Raw genomic sequence first — 21,942 nt, 5'->3', positions numbered from 1 at the left:
GTCGTCCAGTGAGTTGGCGGCAGTGGTCACGCCGTTACCGTCCCCCCTTGCGCCTCCTCCGCGTACTCTGGCCACAACGCCGGCCCTGCCTCCCCTAGTATCGCTGAGTCCGTCGGCAGAGGTGACGCCGTGGCCGTCCCCCCGGACGCCCCCTTCTCCAACTCTAGTCACAACGCCATGGCTCACCATTCTGGCGCCGCTCTCACCCATTAGCACACCGTCTTTGTCCCTGGAGACCCCTCCGCTGCCCCTTGGGACACCGCTTTCACCCCTGGGGACTCCATCTTCGCCCCTGGGGACACCACCTTCACCCCTGTGGACCCAGCCGCCACCCCTGGGGACTCCGCCGCCGCCCCTTGGGACTCCACCTTCACCCCTGGGGACTCCATCTTCGCCCCAGTGGATCCAGCCGCCACCCCTGGAGGCCTCACCTTCGCCCCTTGGAACACCGCCTTCGCCCCTGGGGACCCAGCCGCCGCCCCTTGGGACCCCGCCGTCGCCCCCCCTCGGGTACCCACCGTGCCCCCTGGAGACCCCTCCCTTCCCCCTCCCATCGACGACCACCCTCCCGATGGACTGGACCACTCTCTGTCCGAAGTTTCCGTCGTCTGCGCTCGGCTCCGCGCCTTCCTCCCCGTCCTCGTACTCCTGGCGGTCGTCGAAGTCAATCCATCGGCTGGCCGTCGGGGCCTGCCTGGCCACGCGGTTGGCCGCCACGAGACTCCGGATGGACCACTGCCACGCGTCGTCCAGCCAACCGATGAGCTGAGCGATACAGAGGGCGCAGAACCGGGGGCCCCATTCGACTTGACTGAGGCATGGCTCCACCACGAGCGAGGAGTAATCCACGATGATCACGTTGTACTCACCTCGGGTGAAGTACGCTGGAATCAATCAGGAATTGCCATGAGAATCATTTTCGCGGAGGTGCACCCGAAGAGGCCCCGAATAATAGCCCCTTCCTGGTCATAGCAAATTTTTTACTCAACATCGACAGTGCTCATAAGTTAATTCCAATTAAGTTTCATTAATACTTTGCCAATACGATTCTATCATTGTATATTAATGAATATTTCCACTTATTCCATAGGCTAGCGGGTAACACACTAATGCCATCTCCTCGCAGCTCCCGTGATGTATGCATGTGACTAGAATTTCCTCTAGTCAATGAGATTATTGTTTTTAGCTTCTTAGTATTAAATCAGGTAAAATGGCTCTTTACATTTGGTGCAATGGGTCAAAGACGAATCTGCTAATCGGAGATTCCTTATTGGAATACTGATGGTACATTAGGTTGACAATAGCTGTAGCTCACGATTTTCATTGATATTCACGAAATTTCAAGAACACAAAAACTAAATCCCAAGCAGGAAGGGTATTCTTTTTCTAAATACACATCCACACTTTTTTATGATAATTCAAGATGAATATCTTATGTAACGTATGTTAGCCTTCAGTCGAATTTTTACGCGCCCGTTTTTACGCTTTTACAATGCATACAATAACATACACGGAGATACTTTGATACATGGAGTTGGGGAGATGTGAACGTGTATCGAAAGTTCTTAGGTATTAATCCATAAATCTCGATTCCGTCAAACAGTTTTTATCACAAATTAAATTAAAACAAATGGCGTGGATATCGACAGATGGCATTGTAAATCGTCCGATGACACCAATCAAACTAGGATTTTACAAAAAATGGAATTTTTAATATTCTTAGAAATACAAATGTTCTCGATCATCACCCAACTTGAATTTCAGGCTCACAAAAGATAAAAATTACGCCTGTACTTGTTTAAATGAAAATCTTAAGATTACGAAACGCTCACTGCTGCTCTCCTTCGTATTTAGCTGGTATTCTTCGATGCTGTTATTGTTATTATCCGGTAGCTAGTATTATTTGGAGTTGGATTGATTACCGAATTGGATCGCGTGCAGCGTAGAGGAGCTAGCTACATTTGTAAAACGTTGTCATGATACTCTTAGTCGCGTATCCTAAATATTAGAGCGGCTAGGCTGGGTATCACTCACGGAGCGAAAGTTAAATTACAGGATGAAGCTCTTGCATAAATTTGAAGGGAGTCTCTTTAGCAGTGATATTGAAAATGTATTATTACACCCATCGCACTACGGTATGAGAGATCATGCCAATAAAATTAGAGAGATCAAGTGTCGAATAGAAAGATTTAAGATGTCATTTCTTTCACGAACGATAGGGGATCATTATAACGTTGTTCGACCGCGGTTTTGTCATGTTCGGGTAAAATTATTCTGGTGTGTATTCACCCCCTGCCACACACCCTGGCGGTGGCTTACAGGGTATATTTAAATGAATAAAATAGCGTGGTGCACTCGTTGAAAGTCTACCGAGAGCTGTAGTCTGATTTACCAAGAGAGATAACTGATAGGTATTAAAGTATTTTCGACCAATATTTCCAACTCTCTCCCTAGCCTCTTTGAGAATGGTACCCTTCCAAATGAGCCACTAATATTAGGCGGATGCTATTTCTGTGCCAGTGTTTCAAACTCCAATCTGGAGTAAGTTAGGGATGTTTTAAGGGTTTTTCTAGCACCAATCTCCATCCCTTCTATAATTCAAGTTTGCCATTCGTATGTCAGAATATTTTCAAAGTGCATTCAAATGGACTAGAAATGTGCACTTAGGAAAACCCCCAGGAAACCGCAATAATATAATTAAGTATTTGGAAAAGTCAGTAAAACTATATCTGATGTACTATCCAGACAAATCACAAAGACAAATCACATTTGTTCTCGTTATCTTACATATTAATAACAAAATTCGTTTGTTATGAAGTAAATTTTAATTGTCTATTTCGTGTTCCAACGTTGTAAGAGATACGCGTACTATGGACAATCATTTTTATGCATTGCATCTGTATAACAGACATTTTTTAATTTTTCCCAACAACTTAATATTGTTTACAAGAAGGGCATTTTTTACTTGGATTTTCATGGTTGAAATCATTATTATCAACCTTTCAATCTCATACTTTCCCAAAACGGAATTCTTTTCTCATTCCAATCTTTGATCAAAACACTTTCGATACAAGTTTCGTTGCTGGTTTCGCAATTCGTGAAGTTGCGCGAAGAACGCATTCAATTATTATTTGTTTTCAATGTACTTGTAACTATCAGTGTAAGATCAACGAAAGCTGGAAATGATTTGTGAATCCATTTGCCTGACAAAATGTGAACTTCTCTTTTAATCTTACGTTCTAAATGAAACTCAAATTGCACTAAAAAATCATTTAGCCATAATCTTGGCTATCCTTTGTTAATTCCGCTTTGAAAAACAGAAATTGCTGGTTAAATTATAAAGTAGCATTGATTAAAAGTGTGTTGCGGCAGTCCAGGGGGTAGGGCGTTGGACAACTGACCGGAGGGCCCGGGTTCGATTCCCGGGGAAGCCGGGTACCTGAGGCTCCACCCAAGCTATGTGACTTTTCGGGTACCAGGTCTTCCTGGGAAACCATAACAGGCACAGGGAAAGGAACTGGCCCTTCTCATTACCTTGATTATGTGTGAATTTCACACACCGTCACAGGGCTTAGTACATTGGGTGAACTCCATTATCACCAACCTTCGGGTTGAAAACTGTGTTTGTCGATTAAAAAACACTTTCTAACAGGATCTAAACGTGACCTAAAAATAGGATCTAACGGTACTTCATAAAATCTATACATTTCCATAATGCTATTTCTCAATCTCGATAGGCCATCCCTATCGGTTAATACAATTTATAATCATTTGATTGATGTCTTGTGTAAAATTGTATGTAACAGTTTAGCTTTGACTTTTTTATTGTTATTTGGGAAACTGATGTTAACGAGATCGGGATTTTCTTTCTTTGGGTAAGAGATTGGTGTTTGACCGTTTCCTTTAAGTATATGTTTTTTTTCTAACTGATTATATTTATTATCTTTTGTGATATTGAGTGGATTTGAGGTGTCATGTTATTTTTTCCAAGGCAAGTTTGATTGTAATATTATTTGGGACTTATGTGCCAACTGACATTGTCTTCCTGCACATGTGAGTTTTAATAATAGTAATAAATAATATTATGGCAACGTCGAGGGCTGCGCAAAATTACAACACTCGCCACTCGTTTTACGGAGTGGGATCTGTTGTAATACCCTAATGCCTTGCAGAGTGGCTCCACCCCCACTGTTACCTTGCTCCTCACTGACCTTTCCGCATGTCTGGACTCGGTGACAACTTCCTCCCCCCGCCAAATCCGTGGATGACTATTTTGGTGGGGTGAGCCGCATCGAAGTGCGTCTCCATCAGAGACGGCCCCGCGTCCTTCAACAGGTCCAGCTTCTCCGGCTCTTCCTGAGTGGACCTGGGCCAAAATGATGCAAAAAATTAGATAAAGAATTGGTAGATTTTTAAACCGTAGCTTGCTGAATCGACACGGGAAGAGGCCCTTAGCTTGAAGCGGTGCGCGCTCAGCCGGGGAGCGCTCTTAGTTTGCCCTCAGCGCAACAGTAGAAAGGAGAGAGCATCACTTAAAATCAGAAGATTAGGATCGAGAACCAGGGTCATTAATTGCACACAGTGAGAGTTCCAAAAGCAATTCAATTATTTTTTAAAAGAAAGCTATTGATTAGATATGCACAAACACTTGAAATTTTTCAAAGTACTGTTCTTGGGCCTCTACACATTTTTTCCAGCGACTCTGCCATGACCGGTACGCGCCCTGAAATGCGTCTTCGGGTACCTCTCGCAAAGGTCTCCGTCACGGCTGATTGGATCCCTTCTATGGGCGAAAAAAGGGTTCCTTTCAGGGCTGTCTTAATCCGAGGGAACAAAAATAAGTCTGCTGGGTTAATGCCAGGGGTTAGGTAGCCTTGGCTCCTGGTGTTCAGCCAGGAACTCACGGAATCGTAGCAGGTTGTGGCAAGGCGCGTTGTCGTGATGGAGTTGCCAGGTAGCCAAATGTCTTTTCTATCGTCCTGATGACTCTTTTTCTGAGTCTTTCCAGCACATCCACGGAGTAGGCAGCGTTAACTATCTGACCTTGAGGAACAAACCCCTTATGGATCACGTATTTACTGTCGAAAAAGACAATGAGCATTGTTTTCACTTTTGATTTGCTCATCCTTGCCTTTTTGGGCTTGGGGGACTGGTCGTTTCGTCCCTCAGAGCTTTGGCGTTTTGTTTCTCGGTGGTATTCAAAAACCCAGGTTTCATCACAAGTGATCACATTTCCCAAATAATCAGGTTAATTTTCAATACGTTGCAAAAGTTCACTTTAAATTTCCGCTCGGTTGGTCTTTCGTGACACGGTCGTACAATAAACGACGTCCTACCGCTTCCACAGCTTGGAGAGCACTGAGACCTGTTTCGTGGCAAAGCCTAGCGTCCCTCCCTCCCCACCTACTCCAACTGATTCGATCCCACTCCGACCAATAGGAGCGACGTGGGAAATTAAATTGCATTACTTTCGGAAGGTACCCTGTAGTCTAGAGAATAAATATACAAGCGTCCTGGATGGGTGAAATATTCGATGGCAATTTTCTGCATAAAATAACAAATTCCGAACGTAATTAACGTTCTACAATCCTTAGCTAACTAGCTCCTACGACTTTTTCCGTGCAACAAATCTTTGAATTAAGACGTTACGCCTCGGGAGTGCAATGCTCTAACGATGTCTCGTTGCTTACATCTGTTGTAAACGCAATATAAACTGTGTGCATTGCATAGTCCGCCTCAGCTAACCGCTAAGAATATTTTGTGGATTTCATCTTTTTGCTTCCATCTTTCAATTCCGTCCTCGACCAAACCTCCTGAAACCAACAGTTGGAACATTAAAATAACTGACCTCCTGCCACTTATACAGCTTGAAGAGCACTAAGACTGATTTTGTGGCAAAGCTCAACCCACCTAATCCGAGTGATTTGATCCTACTCCAACCAATAGGAGCGCCGCGGAAAATTCAATTGCATTACTTGTGGAACGTACCCTGTAGGTCGGAGAAAAGATTGTTCTGGGAACAAAAAATGTCAATTGCCTGCCGCTCTTCTAAAACTACTGTCTCCGCCGCATTGTGCGAAAATTGTGGAAATCTTGAAATCTTGTAGGACCTTTTTATCGATGTGCACCCGCAGAATCCAAGCTCAGCAGGACCCTTCAAGTGCATATCGATGAAAATTACATTTATTACTTTTCAATGTTAATAAACTAGCTCTCTCTTAGTATTTTAAGTAGGTTTTTCACGCCCCGCTTCAAGTGGAGGTGCTTTCCCACCGTGGTTTTGTCGAAGGATATCATCATTATAAAATCCTTACGTTTTCCACGAACCCATATATTTTGTACTTATATATTTTTTTAGGGTAATCTACCGGTTAAGGTAGGTTTTTGGATGGACACAACTACCAAACAAATATTTTATTACTCCTAACAAAACACAAAATCCATCATCCTACTCTATATCAGGTCCCTCTTCATCTCTGAGTACTTTCTTCCTCCCTTCATCCCGTCCAACATCCCTATCCTGTTCCTTCCCTTTCCTCTTTTGCCCAAAATTCTACCCTCTATCACAGTCTTCAACATCCCACTGCCGGTCAATACCCCCTTCATCCACTTTTCCTGCCTCCATAGGATTTCTCCCAACAAACCCCTCTCTTCTCCCACCATACCAAGTACTTCCTCATTTGTTTTCTTCTCTGTCCATTTCACCTTCTCCATTCTTCTCCACACCCACATTTCAAAAGCCTCCAATCTACGTCTATCCTCCTGCTTCAATGACCACGTTTCCGCACCGCACATAGCTACGCTCCATATCAGTGTTTTTACGAGTCTTTTCTTAACATCCTTACTCAAAGTCCCCGTCATCAACTCCCTCCTCCTTGTGAAAGCCTCTTTGCCTAGCGCAATTCTTCTCCTTACGTCCCTACTACTTTGACCGTGTTGGTCCAAAACACTTCCGAGATACGTAAACTGCTCTACCTGCTCTAGTTTTTGCCCTCCTATTTTAATGTTAAGCTTGGCCTTTTTCTTTCTAGAAAATCGCATAACCTTTGTTTTATTAATATTGATTCTCATCCCATACCTGTCGCACTTTTATAGGAACACACATAAAGGACGAACAGAAGAGCATCCGCCCGGCAAGTGGAAAGATCCGAGGTTCGAGTCCCGGTCAAGGAAATATTTTTACTCTTGTGATCCGTTCGATTCCGCCTTCACCACCTCTATTGTGTTCGTCCTTTATGTGTGTTCCTATCCCTTTTCCTTATATCTGTTTCTGTATATATGAGTATTTATTCGCCGTTTGACGGGATTTCGTGTTTGAATGTATATATATATATATATATATATATATATATATATATATATATATATATACGATACGATACGATAATATACGATATATATATATATATATATATATATATATATATATATATATATAATTGATTTTTGTGTTAATTCCAGTTTATATCGATTTATATTTAAAAAATATATATTAGTCCGTTCATCAAAGGATTTTTTCATGATAAGTTACAGAAAAAGGGCTTTGGTGGAAGAAAGTCCTATTTAGTCTCAATCTCGTCCCAATAAAGTCATTTTCTCAAAATCATTCATTTCCTACTTCCGGCAGGCACTCTCCACCCCTCCTTCCAACCCACCCAAGCCCTTTCTGCGTTTTTCTTTCTGATCTCGGTGTGTTGTCGCAATTGCATATTGAAGTTGTATGCTGAATGGGAAAGGAAATATATTTAAAATATTCCGATGCAAATCAATCCTCATTTGAATATTTTGCGCGGTCTCTCTCTCCATGATTCACGCAAGTTTTCTTCTTCATTATAAAGTTTTTTTATACTGACATACCTGTATATAACAGCGGCTGTTTTTCGCTCTTTAGTAGGATTGCATAACTTAAAAGAGAACAAAGGAAAGTATTTGCACAAAATATGCGCAGGTGAAATGCAATTTGGTCCATTTAAACTTTTTCACGAGCCCAGGAAATGGCGATGTCGACCATCTTCGAGCTTACTTGCCGTCTGCGGATTCAGACAATGTTTTTCTAGCCAAGGTTCTCCGCTTTCTCTGGTCTTCTTGACCAAAAGAAAATTTAATACGCCCATGCGAGATAATTAGCGTCGCCAAGGCTGTTTACACACGAATGATTCATTATTTTTTTATGAAAAGCCTGCGAATACATATTGGTGAAAGTTCCAAATGAAAGTCCTTCGAGGCATGGCCCTAAATACAAAGGGCCAGGATTGCTTCAGAGTTATCTTTTGTTTTCCAAATTGGCGAGCGAATCACTTAAAAAACATGACTCCGGCTATATGTTTGATATTATCCTTACCGAATTATGTATACTAATGGATAGGCAGATATGTTTTTTAATATATCACATGGTGGACCATAATCAACTAATATAATTCCTAAGATTGTTTTGTAAGTACTTTCCAGGGCAATCTTGTTACCTGATAGTATCATCTTCTTCGTAGTTTTTTCCTCTGACGTCCACCATTTGCTGCCACCCTTTATTTATCTTTGTTCCTCCCAAGGAAATCTTTCCATCTTCAGTGATGCGAAGGAAATCTATTAAATCTGACGTTTCCAATCATTTTCCCCTTCTTCCCGAGTCATTCATTCATTGGCTTCTCTCTTCACCCACTCCTCGGACGAATTCACATTCTATTCCTTTTCTACCCATTTTAGAATAGTCAACACCGTATATGGTAGGTGTATCCAATAAATATGCGAACTGGTGCAATCTTGTGGCAATGAAACGGACCATAGCACCACCCAATAGCGGTGCTGAGGCCCAATGAGCCGTCTGTGCTCGGCGGATCGTCGATCTGTGCGCATGGTGCCAGTTAGGTTAATTTCCGTTGTCGCTGTTTGTCGAAAATGGAAATTCACGAAATCGTGAAGTAACGAATCAACATAAAGTTTTTTGGTCAAGTGCGGTAGAATTTATCAAGAAATTGCTGAAATGTTTACAGCTGTTTACGGAGATAATGCTCAGAAGAAAACATCCGTTTACAGGTGTATTAAATCAAACCAAAAAATCAAGAAAAAGCCGATCGAAAATCAAAGTCATGCTCCTGGTTTTCTATGATACCGAAAGTGCTGTTCATCGTGAATTCCTTCACCATGACAATGCACCAATGCACATTCAGCATTGATTGTTCGCCAGTTTCTGGCAACAAATTCAATCACCTTGATCCTTAATCGTCCACCTTATTCACCAGATCTCGCCCCCCCCCCCTGCGACTTTTTCCTATTCCTCCAAAATGCAAAAATGTAATGATGGGACATATCACTGGGAATATGTGGAAGACACAATAAAGCAAGAAACAACGAGAAAACTAAAAAGCCTAACTGCCAAGAGGACTTCCAAGGGTGCTTTAATAAACAGTAGAAAAGAAGAAGATGAAATAAGTGCATAGCCATACGAATGGAGAGTACTTTGAAGAAGGGGACAAAATCGATGTAGACTAAATTTTGCGAATAAATTTTTTATGGCCTCAGTTCGCGTATTTATTGGGCAGACCTCGTATATGTGAGTTTTTGTGAACCGCTTTCTCATGGCTGTATACTCTGGTTACACTATTCCGGAGAAAACTGGAAGAGGCCCAAAGGTCTTGCCTAATTGCAATATCCGGGAGCTACAATACGGTCTGTAATGAAGCTCTACAAATAATAAATGGGATACAGCCGATAACGTTCTCAATAGAGGAAAGAAGAATCAAGGTACGGATGAAACAGATGGAAGAGGCTACTCTGGGAGATGTAGCATTGTCTCCAACTGAGAAATGGAGCAGGAACAGGAATTTTATAAGAGCGTATTTCCTGGATATGTGGGAACGGGAATGGGAAACATTAGAAAAGGGTAAAACAACCAGACAATTTTTACCTAGCGTGAAGGAAAGAATGAAGATCAACTTTAAAACTTACAACGGTATTACGCAAATTTTAACGGGCCACGGGGAGTTTAGATCATACCTCAAGAAAATAGGGAAAAAAAAGGAGGGGACGTGTGAATGCATGATGGAGGAGGACACGGCAATACATAAGAGTCCTTTATTGCCCAATTTATGCCGAGGAAAGACGCGAACTGGAAGCTATCCTTGGATATTTGCATAACGTCCAACAAATTGGGAAATATCTACACGAGGAACCGATTAGGAAAATATTGGAAAGATTTATTAACAAAAGATAAAGTAAGAACGGGGAGAGTAACGGAAAGGAATGGCATGTAACTCATATTTTGTATTTTGTAAAATTAACGAAATTGTATTGGGGGTTTAAACATAAGGCACCCCAAAAAACAAATTGAAACAATAAATGCCCGATCGTGCTCGAACGGGCCCAATTATTATTATTATTATTAGTTTCTTGCCCGAGAAAGGCTTCTTTACTTTTGCTATTCTAAATGTTATGATATATTCCGCTAGCTTCATCGTTAGAGTTAATGGTGTCTAAATAGCACAATTATTCAACTTATTCCAACGTGTTTTTTACCCATTCTATGTGGTGATTATCTCCCTTACTTCGACTCTAGACTTTTACCTTGCTTTTTATTCTTGTTAATCTTGAGATTGTTATCGTTCACTTCCATTCTCCACTGAGGTTAGTGTCCTTGTTCGGGTATTCCCTCCGCTCTGTCGTCCGCACCATAAATATCATTTTTCCATGACGTGCGCCAGTTTTTACCTTTCCCCTGATCTTATTAGTTGCGCACTCAATGGTGACCTTGAAGATCAGGGTCACAAACGAGCAACCCTGCCTTTTCTTTCTATTTCCTCCCTCTGCTCTGCTTCCTCTCTGCTCCCACCACTGAGTCTCTCTTTCATGAGTTTGTGTTTAATCTCCTGTCTTTGTCCATTCCACTTTTTTATAGGATACGGAGACATTATATCCCATTTCACGTCACCAAAAGCTTTCTCCGGATCCACAATTGCAGTAAGGTCGGTTTATCCTCCTGTTTCATATTCTCTACGATTATTTTGGGAACGAAAACATCTTGTCTTTTCTTGAGCTACTTCTGAATCCAAATTGGCCCTCGTTTAGATAATTTAGGAAAAAAGTAGAACTTTTCTCTCCATTCTTTGGTAAATTATTGTTGCCATAATCTTCGACGCATGGACTCTCAGGTTAACTGCTTGAAAGTTTGCCTATTTGTCTAGTCTTTCCTTTTTTGGTATACGAACGACTGTATTCATAATTTAGACCATCGATATTTCTCCTACTTTACGTATTAAGATCATATCGTATTAAGTACTCGTATTAAGATCATAAGTTGTAGATTGGTCTTGTTTCCTGATTAAAAAAAATAAATTCCGTCGGCGTTTCGTCGATCCTATGTTGCTCTGTTCTCCCCTCATTCCTTCATTTCATCCTCAAATGAAAACAAAGTACGTTATGCATCTCTCAATTCCTCATGAGTAATATTTTATTCTTCCAGTATCCTGACCATCATAGTTTTTGTGTATGTGATAAAATAACTCCCATTCATTCTTCCAGGTTAGGCCGAAAACATTTCATCTTTGCATATAACTTTAATTTTTCAGTTTGGAGCTACATACCCACCAGTGGTTAGTTCTAAGCTTGAATGGATGCTGCCATCCACCCACGCATTCTATTGGCTAACACATACAGGCACATTTATTCTCTTTGCTTTTGCCATTGCTAGTTGATTGAGCAAAAGATGAGATTCCATTGCACATTTCTAAGTCATACGCCAGCGGAGAATATAATTTTCTTACTTTTGGTATAGTGATTGAAATTAATATCTCCTGTATCAGCGAAGCATTGAAGTAAACAGCGGTGAGGTGGGGGACAAGTACTAGAGTTTTGTCGGTGATGATGCCGGTGCTCTCATCTCGGTGACCGAATCCATAAATGTAAATTGGTGCCATAACAATTCGCCTTGTGCCGCAGGAAAACTCGGGTGCTTGGTACCTATATGTGCAAATCTTGCCTGCTCTCTTATTCAATAGTGGGGCTGCCAACCCAACGAAACCCAACTCTTACCCCAACCGAAAACAGATCTCTACAACTCAATTAAAATCTTTCCTTTCAACAATTTATTGTCTCAAGACTTTCTATTTCATGGTTTAATTTTACCCCGGAACGACCCCGAAATTTTTATTAACCGAATTTTTACGAGACACGGATATAAAAAGTCTTTGCGGTCCGAAATTTAGATCTACTTCAGGAAATGAGATCTTACTTCCCAGTCCGTCGATACTATTCATGCGATGTTTGACTTATATATCTCCTAGTAAAAATGTAGCTTCCATTGTAAAAAGTTGAAAATACATACTGAACTTACTCGAACTATTATAATGTTTATGAGGGTCGGATTTATAACAAGGTAGCTTAGTAAATTACGATCTGCGGTAGTGAATGGTCTTATTCGTTGGAAACATCTGGTGCCTCAGTATGATTTTAGCTTTTTCCCCAGATTTCTTACTTACAAGCCAGCATCTTCTTAGTAGTAATGGATATTGGTAGTTGATATGCCTACGGTTACATGGGTAGTTTTTAAATGAAACATACATGCTTAATTATGAAGTCTCTTTTACCTGCATTACTTGTTTTGGGGACTTCAGAATAATACACGTTAACTTGCGGTCAAGACATCCCGGATACTCTGCTGGTTTTACCTAAACACGCCTAACATCCTGAGTATTTATATACAATCCGCAACCATTCCTCACTCTGATCCCATTCCCCGGAAGCACATCAGATGAATTTTTTGTGCTCGTGAGCTCGTTTGATGCAAGTAACAGATTTTGGTACGCAATGCGGACGATGCGAATGAAAAGCGTTTCAATTATGCGACCTTTTTGAATCCTTATTCAGAGTAAACTTAATAATTCCGCGTGGTTATTTTCTTCATCCGCGTCTTGAAGACATCCCACGTTGACGCAAACCCTTTTGCAGGCGATTCACTCGGTTTATTTTTTCCCACGAAGGATTTGTGGCATTGTTTTGTAATAACTAAAGTTAACTTGTGGATTATTGTCGATGATAGCTCGGCGTTTATGAGCATTCAATCCTCAAGGCCTTGGCCGCATTTGGCTCATATCAATAGGTCCCGATTTCGTCATGGCACCATAGGTAATACTCAGTGCCTCTTGGTAATATATGTTTACTCAAATCTCGTGGTGTTGCGTAATTTGTCACGTTGTGGTGGGCTCTGTGGTCTCAATTACAAAAAATCACCGGAAAAAAAAGCAATTTGGTCCCATGTATATTCATATTCCAGAAGCCGGCAAGGACTAGAATGACGAGATGATTAGTTTTCTTACTGAATCTCTCTACTGTCAATTGTTTAGTTTAAATGTTCGTACACTATAAAAAAATTAAGTGCGTAATAAGTGTTGTATAGTGGAGGGGATAGAATTTTTTTACTTCTCTATGTGTATGGACCATTCAAGTGTTGTAAATGATTAGAACGTAGTTCTACCGATGAATATACGAGGGTGGTCTGAAAAATTTCCGACTTAACAAAGATACAAGACATTTTTTCCGAAATTTCCTGAGTCGGAAATTTTTCAGAACACCCATGTATGTAATATGAAATTAGAATTTGCAAATACATGCTTGTAAGGTATTTTTATCCACCTGAAGAAAAGAGAAACTCTTGTTCATGAGCAACCATTGCATGCCATTGTGTATCGTAAACGTATGTTATGAAATTTAACGTCTTCAAGTTATGAACTGGTTCAGAAGAAGCCAACAGGTGCTGGCGATAATATCGCATATATATATATATATATATATATATATATATATATATATATATATATATATATATATATATATATATATATATATGTATATATATATATATTTTTTTTTTCTTGAAGAACCTCAGTTTCGTAAAATGATATCTGAATTTATTCTTAGGTTAAAAACCATAAACACAGTAATCAACCCGAAGGTCGGTTTAGTAGGTGATGGTAGAGTTCACCCAGTACTAAGCCCGGTGTATGAAATTCACACATCAGGGTAGGGGGGCCAAATCCTTTCCCTGTGCCTATGGTTTCCCAGGAAGACCTGGTACCCGAAAAATCACTTTAGCTTGGGTGGAGCTGCGTGTGTACCCAAAGAGTGCCTTATTGGCCGGGAATCGAACATTCTTAGGTTATGAACTTGTATTTGCTAAACCTATTTTAGCAAAAATTAACAAAAAAAAGTTCATGATGCATACTTGTGACCTCAATAGTTGCAGACGCAACTATTAGGTCACCGGGTACACCTTCCGTTACTTCAACCCGTTTCGCATTATATTAAAAAATAGCATTGAGTAATTACTCACGTTTTTGAAGCTATTTAAGGGATTCACATTTTCACGTAACACCATTAAAAAAATTATTATCTATGCTTGATCGCTTGAAATCCTGTAACCTCACCTTGAACGAAATGTAATAGTATAGACAATTACACTGGTTCGATTTAGTAGATTTGTCAACGTGAGTGTAGTAAAAAGGAGTATGCCGACCCCACTTGACAAACACGTGATAGACTCAAAGAACGTTGTTCTATTCCCGAGACGGTTATGTTTAATTTCAATGATAAAATGACCTCGACTGGAAAGTCTGTCCTCGTTTCGAAAGATGCCACGGCTACTCTTCATTTTCATTTCTATTATCGCCGATGTACATTATTGAGCATGTAAACGCAAGAGAGGTGGAAATGACAGATTTCATTTGAAATTCCTTTTTTAGAGGTTGACCGATATACTTACGTCCTATATTCTGCTCGCCATTTTGGTTTCCACTCAAATTCGAGGCATGACTGAATGGCGCAATTTTGATTTTCTGAATTTTGGTGAAAGAATAAGGGAGAATGACGATTTCACCGACGACCCAATTTGAGTCACCGCTATCTTATGTTTCCCTGCTGAAAAGAAATTACTTCTCTCAGGGAGATTGACTTGCGGTGGCCTCACGGGATCCATTCACAACCCGCACACACGGTCGAGGAAGATCGCTCAAGAGTCGCAGGTTCAATGCGTGATTTTCCGATGCATTACGATTCTCACTCGCGTACACACTCCCCACGAAGCAGTGCAAGCACCTGATGCGTGATAAATATTGTCGTTTCTGATCCGCACGCACTCTCTTCAAGTGAAAGCTTTCTTATGTGGAAAAGTGACCATGCATCGTACAAACTCTGGCCTACTTCGGCGAACCTTATTTTGGCGTAGCGATACTCCGTCGGGCATTGGGTTGAAGGGTTGTTTAAGTGTAGACCAGCATTACGAAGTGCTTCTCTCCGGATGAGTGGAATTATGCACAAGTGAGGGTTGTAGGTGGAGAATTGGGTTGGGCACAATAATTGGTTGAGGAGTGAGGGCTCTTCGGCCGAGCGCCTAAAATATGATACGCCGATGGAATTGTTTTGGGGCATGAGAAAGGCTGGGGGGGGGGGTGAAATTGAAAGAATTAAGTTATTAGATTTTACGTTTAATAACGGCATTGTTGCATAATTTACGACGCAAGTAAAATATAAGAGAAGATTTGATTACGAAGATTAATGTTGCCTGGTTTTGGTAACTCTTTTAGGAAAGAGGTTAGGTTGTAAGTAGAAGTAAGTAGCTTTTGAGGAGTATTTATGGAATTTATAGAAGAGAATAGGATTAAAATTGAGGAAGACAAATGTAAGGTTATAATATTAAATAGGGAAATTTAGTTAGTTGTTGGAAAATATGAAGGATACCGAGCTAGTTATTACCGGAGCGAAATATTTACTGAAGAAGAACGGTTCTCTGGAATATATTATTATATATTTTATTGTTTTATTGAAAAACACAAAAATATATAATCTGAGAAGTCTTAGTCCGGATTACGCTCGGAAAAGTCTCGAGTTCACCAACTCAAGATGTGCGTGGTCCTAACACCTTTTGTGTCCACGGCGACGCGAGAACCGCCATTTTTAAGCTGCAATGTTGTTTTATCATAAAAATCGAATGATAGTATGCGTACTTTACAACTCTGGTGTCTCATGCAAACTAATTACATATAATTAAGAGGACCGGAAAACATTTAATCAGGCGCTAATTACCAATGTGTTGACGAACCTTGTAAACTTACGATCGACCAACCAACCATTAGGAACGAAAAACACCAAAGCAAACAATAATTAAAATGAAATTTTCAGCTTGGGTTTCTTTGAAGTAAATGCCGCCATCGTACCCGTTCTCCATTGGCTCATACCTGATTATTTAAAAAAATCTTTTAAAATAAGTTTTTCTCTAAAGCCTTCAGAAGAAAAGGTGGCCGGGTAGTAATCCATTTTCATATTCTAATTTTCTCATTGCCTCAAGGTAAATAGGAAATCCTTTTAAGACCTTCTAAAGAAAAATATCTTTCTTGTGAGCATACCGAGGGAAACGCCAGAGTCACTTTCATTAGTTTACGAATGCTGTGGGAGACTGAACCTCTTTCCAAAGAGGGTTACGCACATTTCTGTTGCCATGGGGAGGAATACAGCACAGGTATATGCGGTGTGCGTGAGTACTTCCAACTTCCAAAGAGAGTAAGTATTTCGCAGAGGGTATAAGCCCATTGGTTGGCCCATTATTCACGTTCCGCGGAGCGTGGCTTGTCTCGGCCTATTCGGACCGCATTGCCCATTAATCGTTCGCGCGGCGTGCTCCTCTGCCCAAAGCGGTGGCGCGTGTCCGAGTTCTCTTTCCGTCGCTTCATCTTCCAATTTTATTTTCAAAATAAAACAATTGCTGATTGGAACACCTTGCCTGCAAAACTATTCGATCCCTTTCCTAACAGAGTGCATACTTTTAAGAAAAGATGCAAGGAACATATGTAATAATTTGGTTGATGTGTGATGTAAAATTATATGTACGAGCAGTATATGCGTGTATATGTCTGCTCGTAGCAGTTTAATTTTTTTTATTTATCTTTTTTTTCTTGTTGATTGATTGATGTTAATGAGATGGGGATTTTCTTGTTCCGTGAAAGTGATTTGTGTTTGGAAGTTTCCTTTAAGTGTACTTTTGTTTTACCGACTGATTTTATCTATTATCTTTTGTGATTACTTGGGACTTGTGTGCCACCTGACACTGTCTATCTGCACATGTGGATTTAATAATAATAATAATCATAAAATGCGTTTAAGTTATTTTTTGTCATTACACATACATTAGTTGAATACAGGGTGGCACCCAAAAGTGGTAGGACTGATTTTCTCTGGCGCGAACGGAGCGGTGGAGGGGGGTCTGCCTGGCAGCGTAAGGTGGAGGGGGCTCTTATAGGGACACTGCCTTAAGCCGTTCCACAGTATTTGAGTGGCACAAGTTGTTTAAAGAGGGTAGGGAGCTCGTTGAAGACGACCATCGCTCCGGACGGCCGTCGACGGCAAGAACCGACACGAATGTGGACACAGTGAGGACACTGCTGAACACAGACCGACGCTTAACCAGTGAAGAAATGCAGACCATTTGGGTCTGTCTGCATCCAACGTCCAACGCATTATTTCACAGGATTTGGCCATGCGCAAGGTGTGCGCCAAGATGGTGCCGAAAATTCTGAGTGTCGACCAACAGGCAACGGCCAAATACGGCGTTGCCACGTTGCCGCACCCGCCCTATTCTCCCGATCTGGCACCACCGGACTTCTTCTTCTTCCCCCTGATGAAAAGACAGCTCAAGGGACGACGTTTTGACTCGATAAAGGCCGTTCAAGAGGCTTTGACGAGGGTCGTCAACGGCATCCCCAAAGAAAATTTCCTGCGGGCGTACGGGAAATGGGAGCAACGTTAAACTAAGTGTGTAGCAGCTCAAGGAGCATACTTTGAAGATTATTAAGTCGATGTAAGTACATCGTCAATAAAATTCTTGTGAAAAAATCAGTCCTACCACTTTTGGGTGCGACCCTGTACACTTTGGAACATACAAGAGATTCAGATTCATCGAAAGGTTGACTTAGAGTCAGAAATAAAATTCTCGTTTGCCCTTGGGGTCCTTTTCCTTGAGTTTTAAAAATATATATGGTGGTGGGTGAGGATGAGTAGGTCAAGCATCATTGCGGCGAGTTTTCGGCCAGGGTAGGGTGTATTTAGATGAAGAGTGGAGGCCGGTGTCTGTGTCATCATCGCATTTCAGATTTCAGCCATTGTTGCGTCATTTGGAAACCTCACTTTCCAAGCGATCTCGTGTGGTGGTTAGGGATGCTTGTCGATGATGACTGCAGTGTGAGGTGTAAAACATTCGACTGACGCCTGAGATTCCTGAGAAGTACCAAACTGATAACCTACCAATGGTACGTCTTGGCGAGTAGGAACTAATTCAGACGAATGTTTGGAAATGAGTTTGACTCCCGCAAGCAAATGTGGGTTCCTCGTAGGCTCTCACCTTGTGTAGAGGTAGAACTCTATCCTGGGATAAGGGCACCTGTAGGGTGGGTCCGCGCAGGACGAGGTGTTGAATAGGTCGGTGACGGTTTTGGCCCTTCCGGGCCTCGCTGCTTTCTTCGCCACCGCCGGCTGCTTGTTCTGCCTCTGGGGTTGCTGACCCAACGCGTTGCCTGGGAGACCATCCCGCGACGAACGGGTTGTTCAGTAGAACACACGTGACATGGAGAAGATGAAGAAAAGAGAATGTTAACAGTTGACATCGAGAGAATTGTCAAATAGGAGAGATTTGCTTTGAGATCGATGAAGGGGTAATATGCACCACTTAAAGTGTACTTGATATTTATAGAAATTTGCGATTAGACAGCAATGACCACATAACCATTTTTTATGTGTTCTTTCTATGAAGCAGTGTTTCACGTTAGAAGGACAAATGGATTCGGAGTTCAAATCCATTTGGTAGGTTAGGACACCCGAACATTTATTATTTTGTCACCGATTGATACCAAAAAGCGAGTCAGTAATTACAAATGTCGTAATTCTGCTCTTTTTAATCGTGAACCGTGAATGCATACTGAGATGGAGTGTGCCATCGTCGATTTCACGTCATGCTTAAAACTTAAAAGGGTGTTTTGAGACCAGTAGGATACAATTTTCCAATTGTCGTGAAATATCGTGTTAGTAATTTTTTTAATAGCCATTAAATGAAATTTTGTGATCATTTAAATGCAATTTCCCAATTGCCACGAAATATTGTGTGGACCATTATTTCAATAGCCAGTAGCTACCCGTAAGTCGTTATGGTCACCAGCCATTTAGCATGTTAACCAATAAGCAAGGAGAAAATTCCCTCTTGCTGTCTGGCATCCATGGTTCTTAGGTTCTTCTTAATGATGGCAACACGTAGAAGTCTCTAAAATGTTAACGGAAGTATTAATGTAAATGCCCTGTACTATACCATTTTGCTAGGAGTGAGTGTTCCCTCTAATCACTAGCTATCGAGAACGAATTGGCTGTGGTCAGACCGATTCTCGTCCACCTGTCGCCTGCGTATTTAAGTATTATTTCCTTTGCATTATTTATGATCGTCTTATTCAGTTCTAAAATGCTTGGCTCCCTTCTTACAACGCACCCACGCACGAAATGCGAAAAGAAAGAGGAAACAAAAGAAGACATTGAATGACTTTCACATTGAATCGCCGTTGCCCCACTTCCCACTCCACGTGGAAGCGCAGCATGACGCGTGCCGCGGCTGCCGAGGTCAAGGTTCATTAATTTTTCTCTTGCGTCGATGCCTCCGGCCCGCGCCGTGGGTGATCAGCTTTTAGGTATGCGTTTTGACGGCAGGGGAGATTGACCCAATGGGGCACGAGTGTATCTGCAGTGTTTGTGCGATTGCTTCTCAGAATCATGCAAAAATATCCTCGCCAAAGGCTTGGTTAGATGACCTGAAGAGGGTAAGAGGGCAGTGGAAAGTGTGCTGTCGGATTGGTCAGTCATTGCTTTCTTCGTTGGCCGTTAAAGAGGCTAAGTGACTCTTGCGATAGCCGTATGCCGTGGTGTTGATGGGGTGGTCGAGCCATTTTGTTAGTTTGAAATGAGGCTCTTCCCCGTGCCGGCATTCTGTTCCCCCCGGATTCCGTTTGCTTCTACGAGTACCTATCACTCGTAGTACGATTGTATGGTCTCGTTTCGAAAATGCGTGAAATGTAGCGTGCATTAGAAACCGGTAGCCTCTAGTCAATAGCCGATTGCTCTTTCTACTCGACTCTGAAACGTGTAAAGGAATGTTCACTCCAAATGGAACCCAAACTTGCCTACGTCTACATAATACCCCGCAAACCGCCGCAAGGGCGTGTGGCGGGGGATGTTTGGTCACGACCCGTAAATAGGGACAATCCCACTTGCAAAATCAACAACATGAAAAACTACACCACTACAGCAGCGCACACACTCATGCAAAAATTCCTTCACCCAACACTCATGCAAACACATATACCACACCAAACTCTTTGATAATTAAACGATAGCTTTACCCATTCGGCCACGAAGACCACACTAGATATTTATTTTGAAGTATTTTTATGAAAGTATGATAATATTCCATCTCCTGCTGATATTTTGAGGGTCGCAGCAAGGCATGGAAGTGGATCGGGGGAAAAAATGACTTCAGTATTGATTCGCTGTTGATTTTTAATTAAAATGTGTAAAATCTTGACTACTGGTGAATTTTTCCTGTTTTCTTCCACACTGACTTTGGAATTGAATTCCAACGAATATATTAACATTAGCGGGGAATTGTTATAGTTTGGAAATCGCAAAATTTTGATTGAAACGGAAACTTATTTTGGAATGTCGTTTCACCGCATGTCTTCTTTATCTCCTCTATTTTATTTAGCTCTTTGTTTTTGTGTTTAATGGTATGAAAAAAATGCAATTGTGCTTCCTTTTGCTCCCGGGCTAAATGCTTCTTCGTCACGTCACTTTGCATACTTTTGAACATTTTTTTTTCAAATTTATTTTCCATTACATATATTTGCGGTTATTAATAAACGTGTTTATTCCTTTCACCATTCTATAATGCTATAATGCATAAATAATAATGGTATTAAACGGAAGAATCATTTCGCTGATGGGTACTATTGCATTTCTGCAATTTCATTTGGTAAATGCAATACAAAACTTAATAGAAGAGAATTTAAAAAAAAATTGAAAACCAAATAACGCTAAAAAGTCTTATTCATTTATTTATAACCATGCCGATGAAGTATTACTGTAATTAATCCGCATGATTGCGTAGATATGTCCTTGACGAAATTCATACTGCAAATTAAGCACGTCGCATACGTAATGGTGTAATTGTCTCCAAAAGCTTATGCTTTAGCATAGTGAAGAGATTACTTAACGAATTACATGGGAATCGAAATTTTGGATCTGTTACAAGCAGTTGTACTTGAAGACACTCCGATACATCTCGTCAAAGGAGTCCATTAAAATGTGGAAGAACTTTAGAGAAACCAATGGCTCCGCTTTCGAAGGGATCAGTTAAATGTTTAAACTTTCGAGTAAATTCAATTCAACGTCTCTGACTCTTACGGATGCAAAGTTAAATTGCTTCGAAAAGGACATAATTCCTTGGCCCCTGGCCCTAAATGGCCCTTGATCGTACGGGAAAAGCGCAAATACATAAGATTGAGTTCAGTGGTGTTGATAGGGTGAAAAAAATAGCGTTTTACCGTTCTGGGGTTAAAGAAAGCTCGTTCAAAAGAAACCGGCTACCTTAGGAAAGTTTCTTTGGAAAATGATGACATGTCTTTAGTGACATCATTTCCATCCTGGTGTCTGTGGGTGAAAAAATCACTCGCCGCGGTGTTGATGGTAGTTTTAACATTGAGATTTCAATTTGCAAATGAAAATAATTATAATCGACGCATATCTTCCAATCTAATTTGATTTGAATTTTTAAATGACAGAATCGAGGGACGCGTAAGCAATAACCTGATCAAACTTTCGAGTCATGGCGATTTTTCAATTTGGATGTTGTTCAAGGAGGAATTTTTTACGTAACGC

General features: G+C 41.1%; 1 protein-coding gene across 1 annotated transcript in view; it reads right to left on the bottom strand.

Annotated features, from left to right (window-relative positions):
* Positions 1-21,942, bottom strand: part of LOC139700365 (pancreatic triacylglycerol lipase-like) — a 43,006-nt gene that overhangs the window by 12,710 nt on the left and 8,354 nt on the right. The window contains exons 2-4 of the mRNA XM_071599005.1: positions 18,374-18,545; positions 4,212-4,366; positions 744-884 (exon numbers count right to left, since the gene is read on the bottom strand). Coding sequence (XP_071455106.1) covers positions 744-884; positions 4,212-4,366; positions 18,374-18,545 — 468 coding nt within the window. The remainder of the gene's footprint in view (positions 1-743; positions 885-4,211; positions 4,367-18,373; positions 18,546-21,942) is intronic.

The sequence above is a fragment of the Hetaerina americana genome, unplaced genomic scaffold (assembly GCF_022747635.1).
Source record: "Hetaerina americana unplaced genomic scaffold, ioHetAmer1.1.p SCAF_10, whole genome shotgun sequence".
NCBI classification, from domain to species: Eukaryota; Metazoa; Arthropoda; class Insecta; order Odonata; family Calopterygidae; genus Hetaerina; species Hetaerina americana.
Note: the sequence above shows the minus strand (reverse complement) of the source record. Positions and strands in the feature narration are given on the sequence as shown.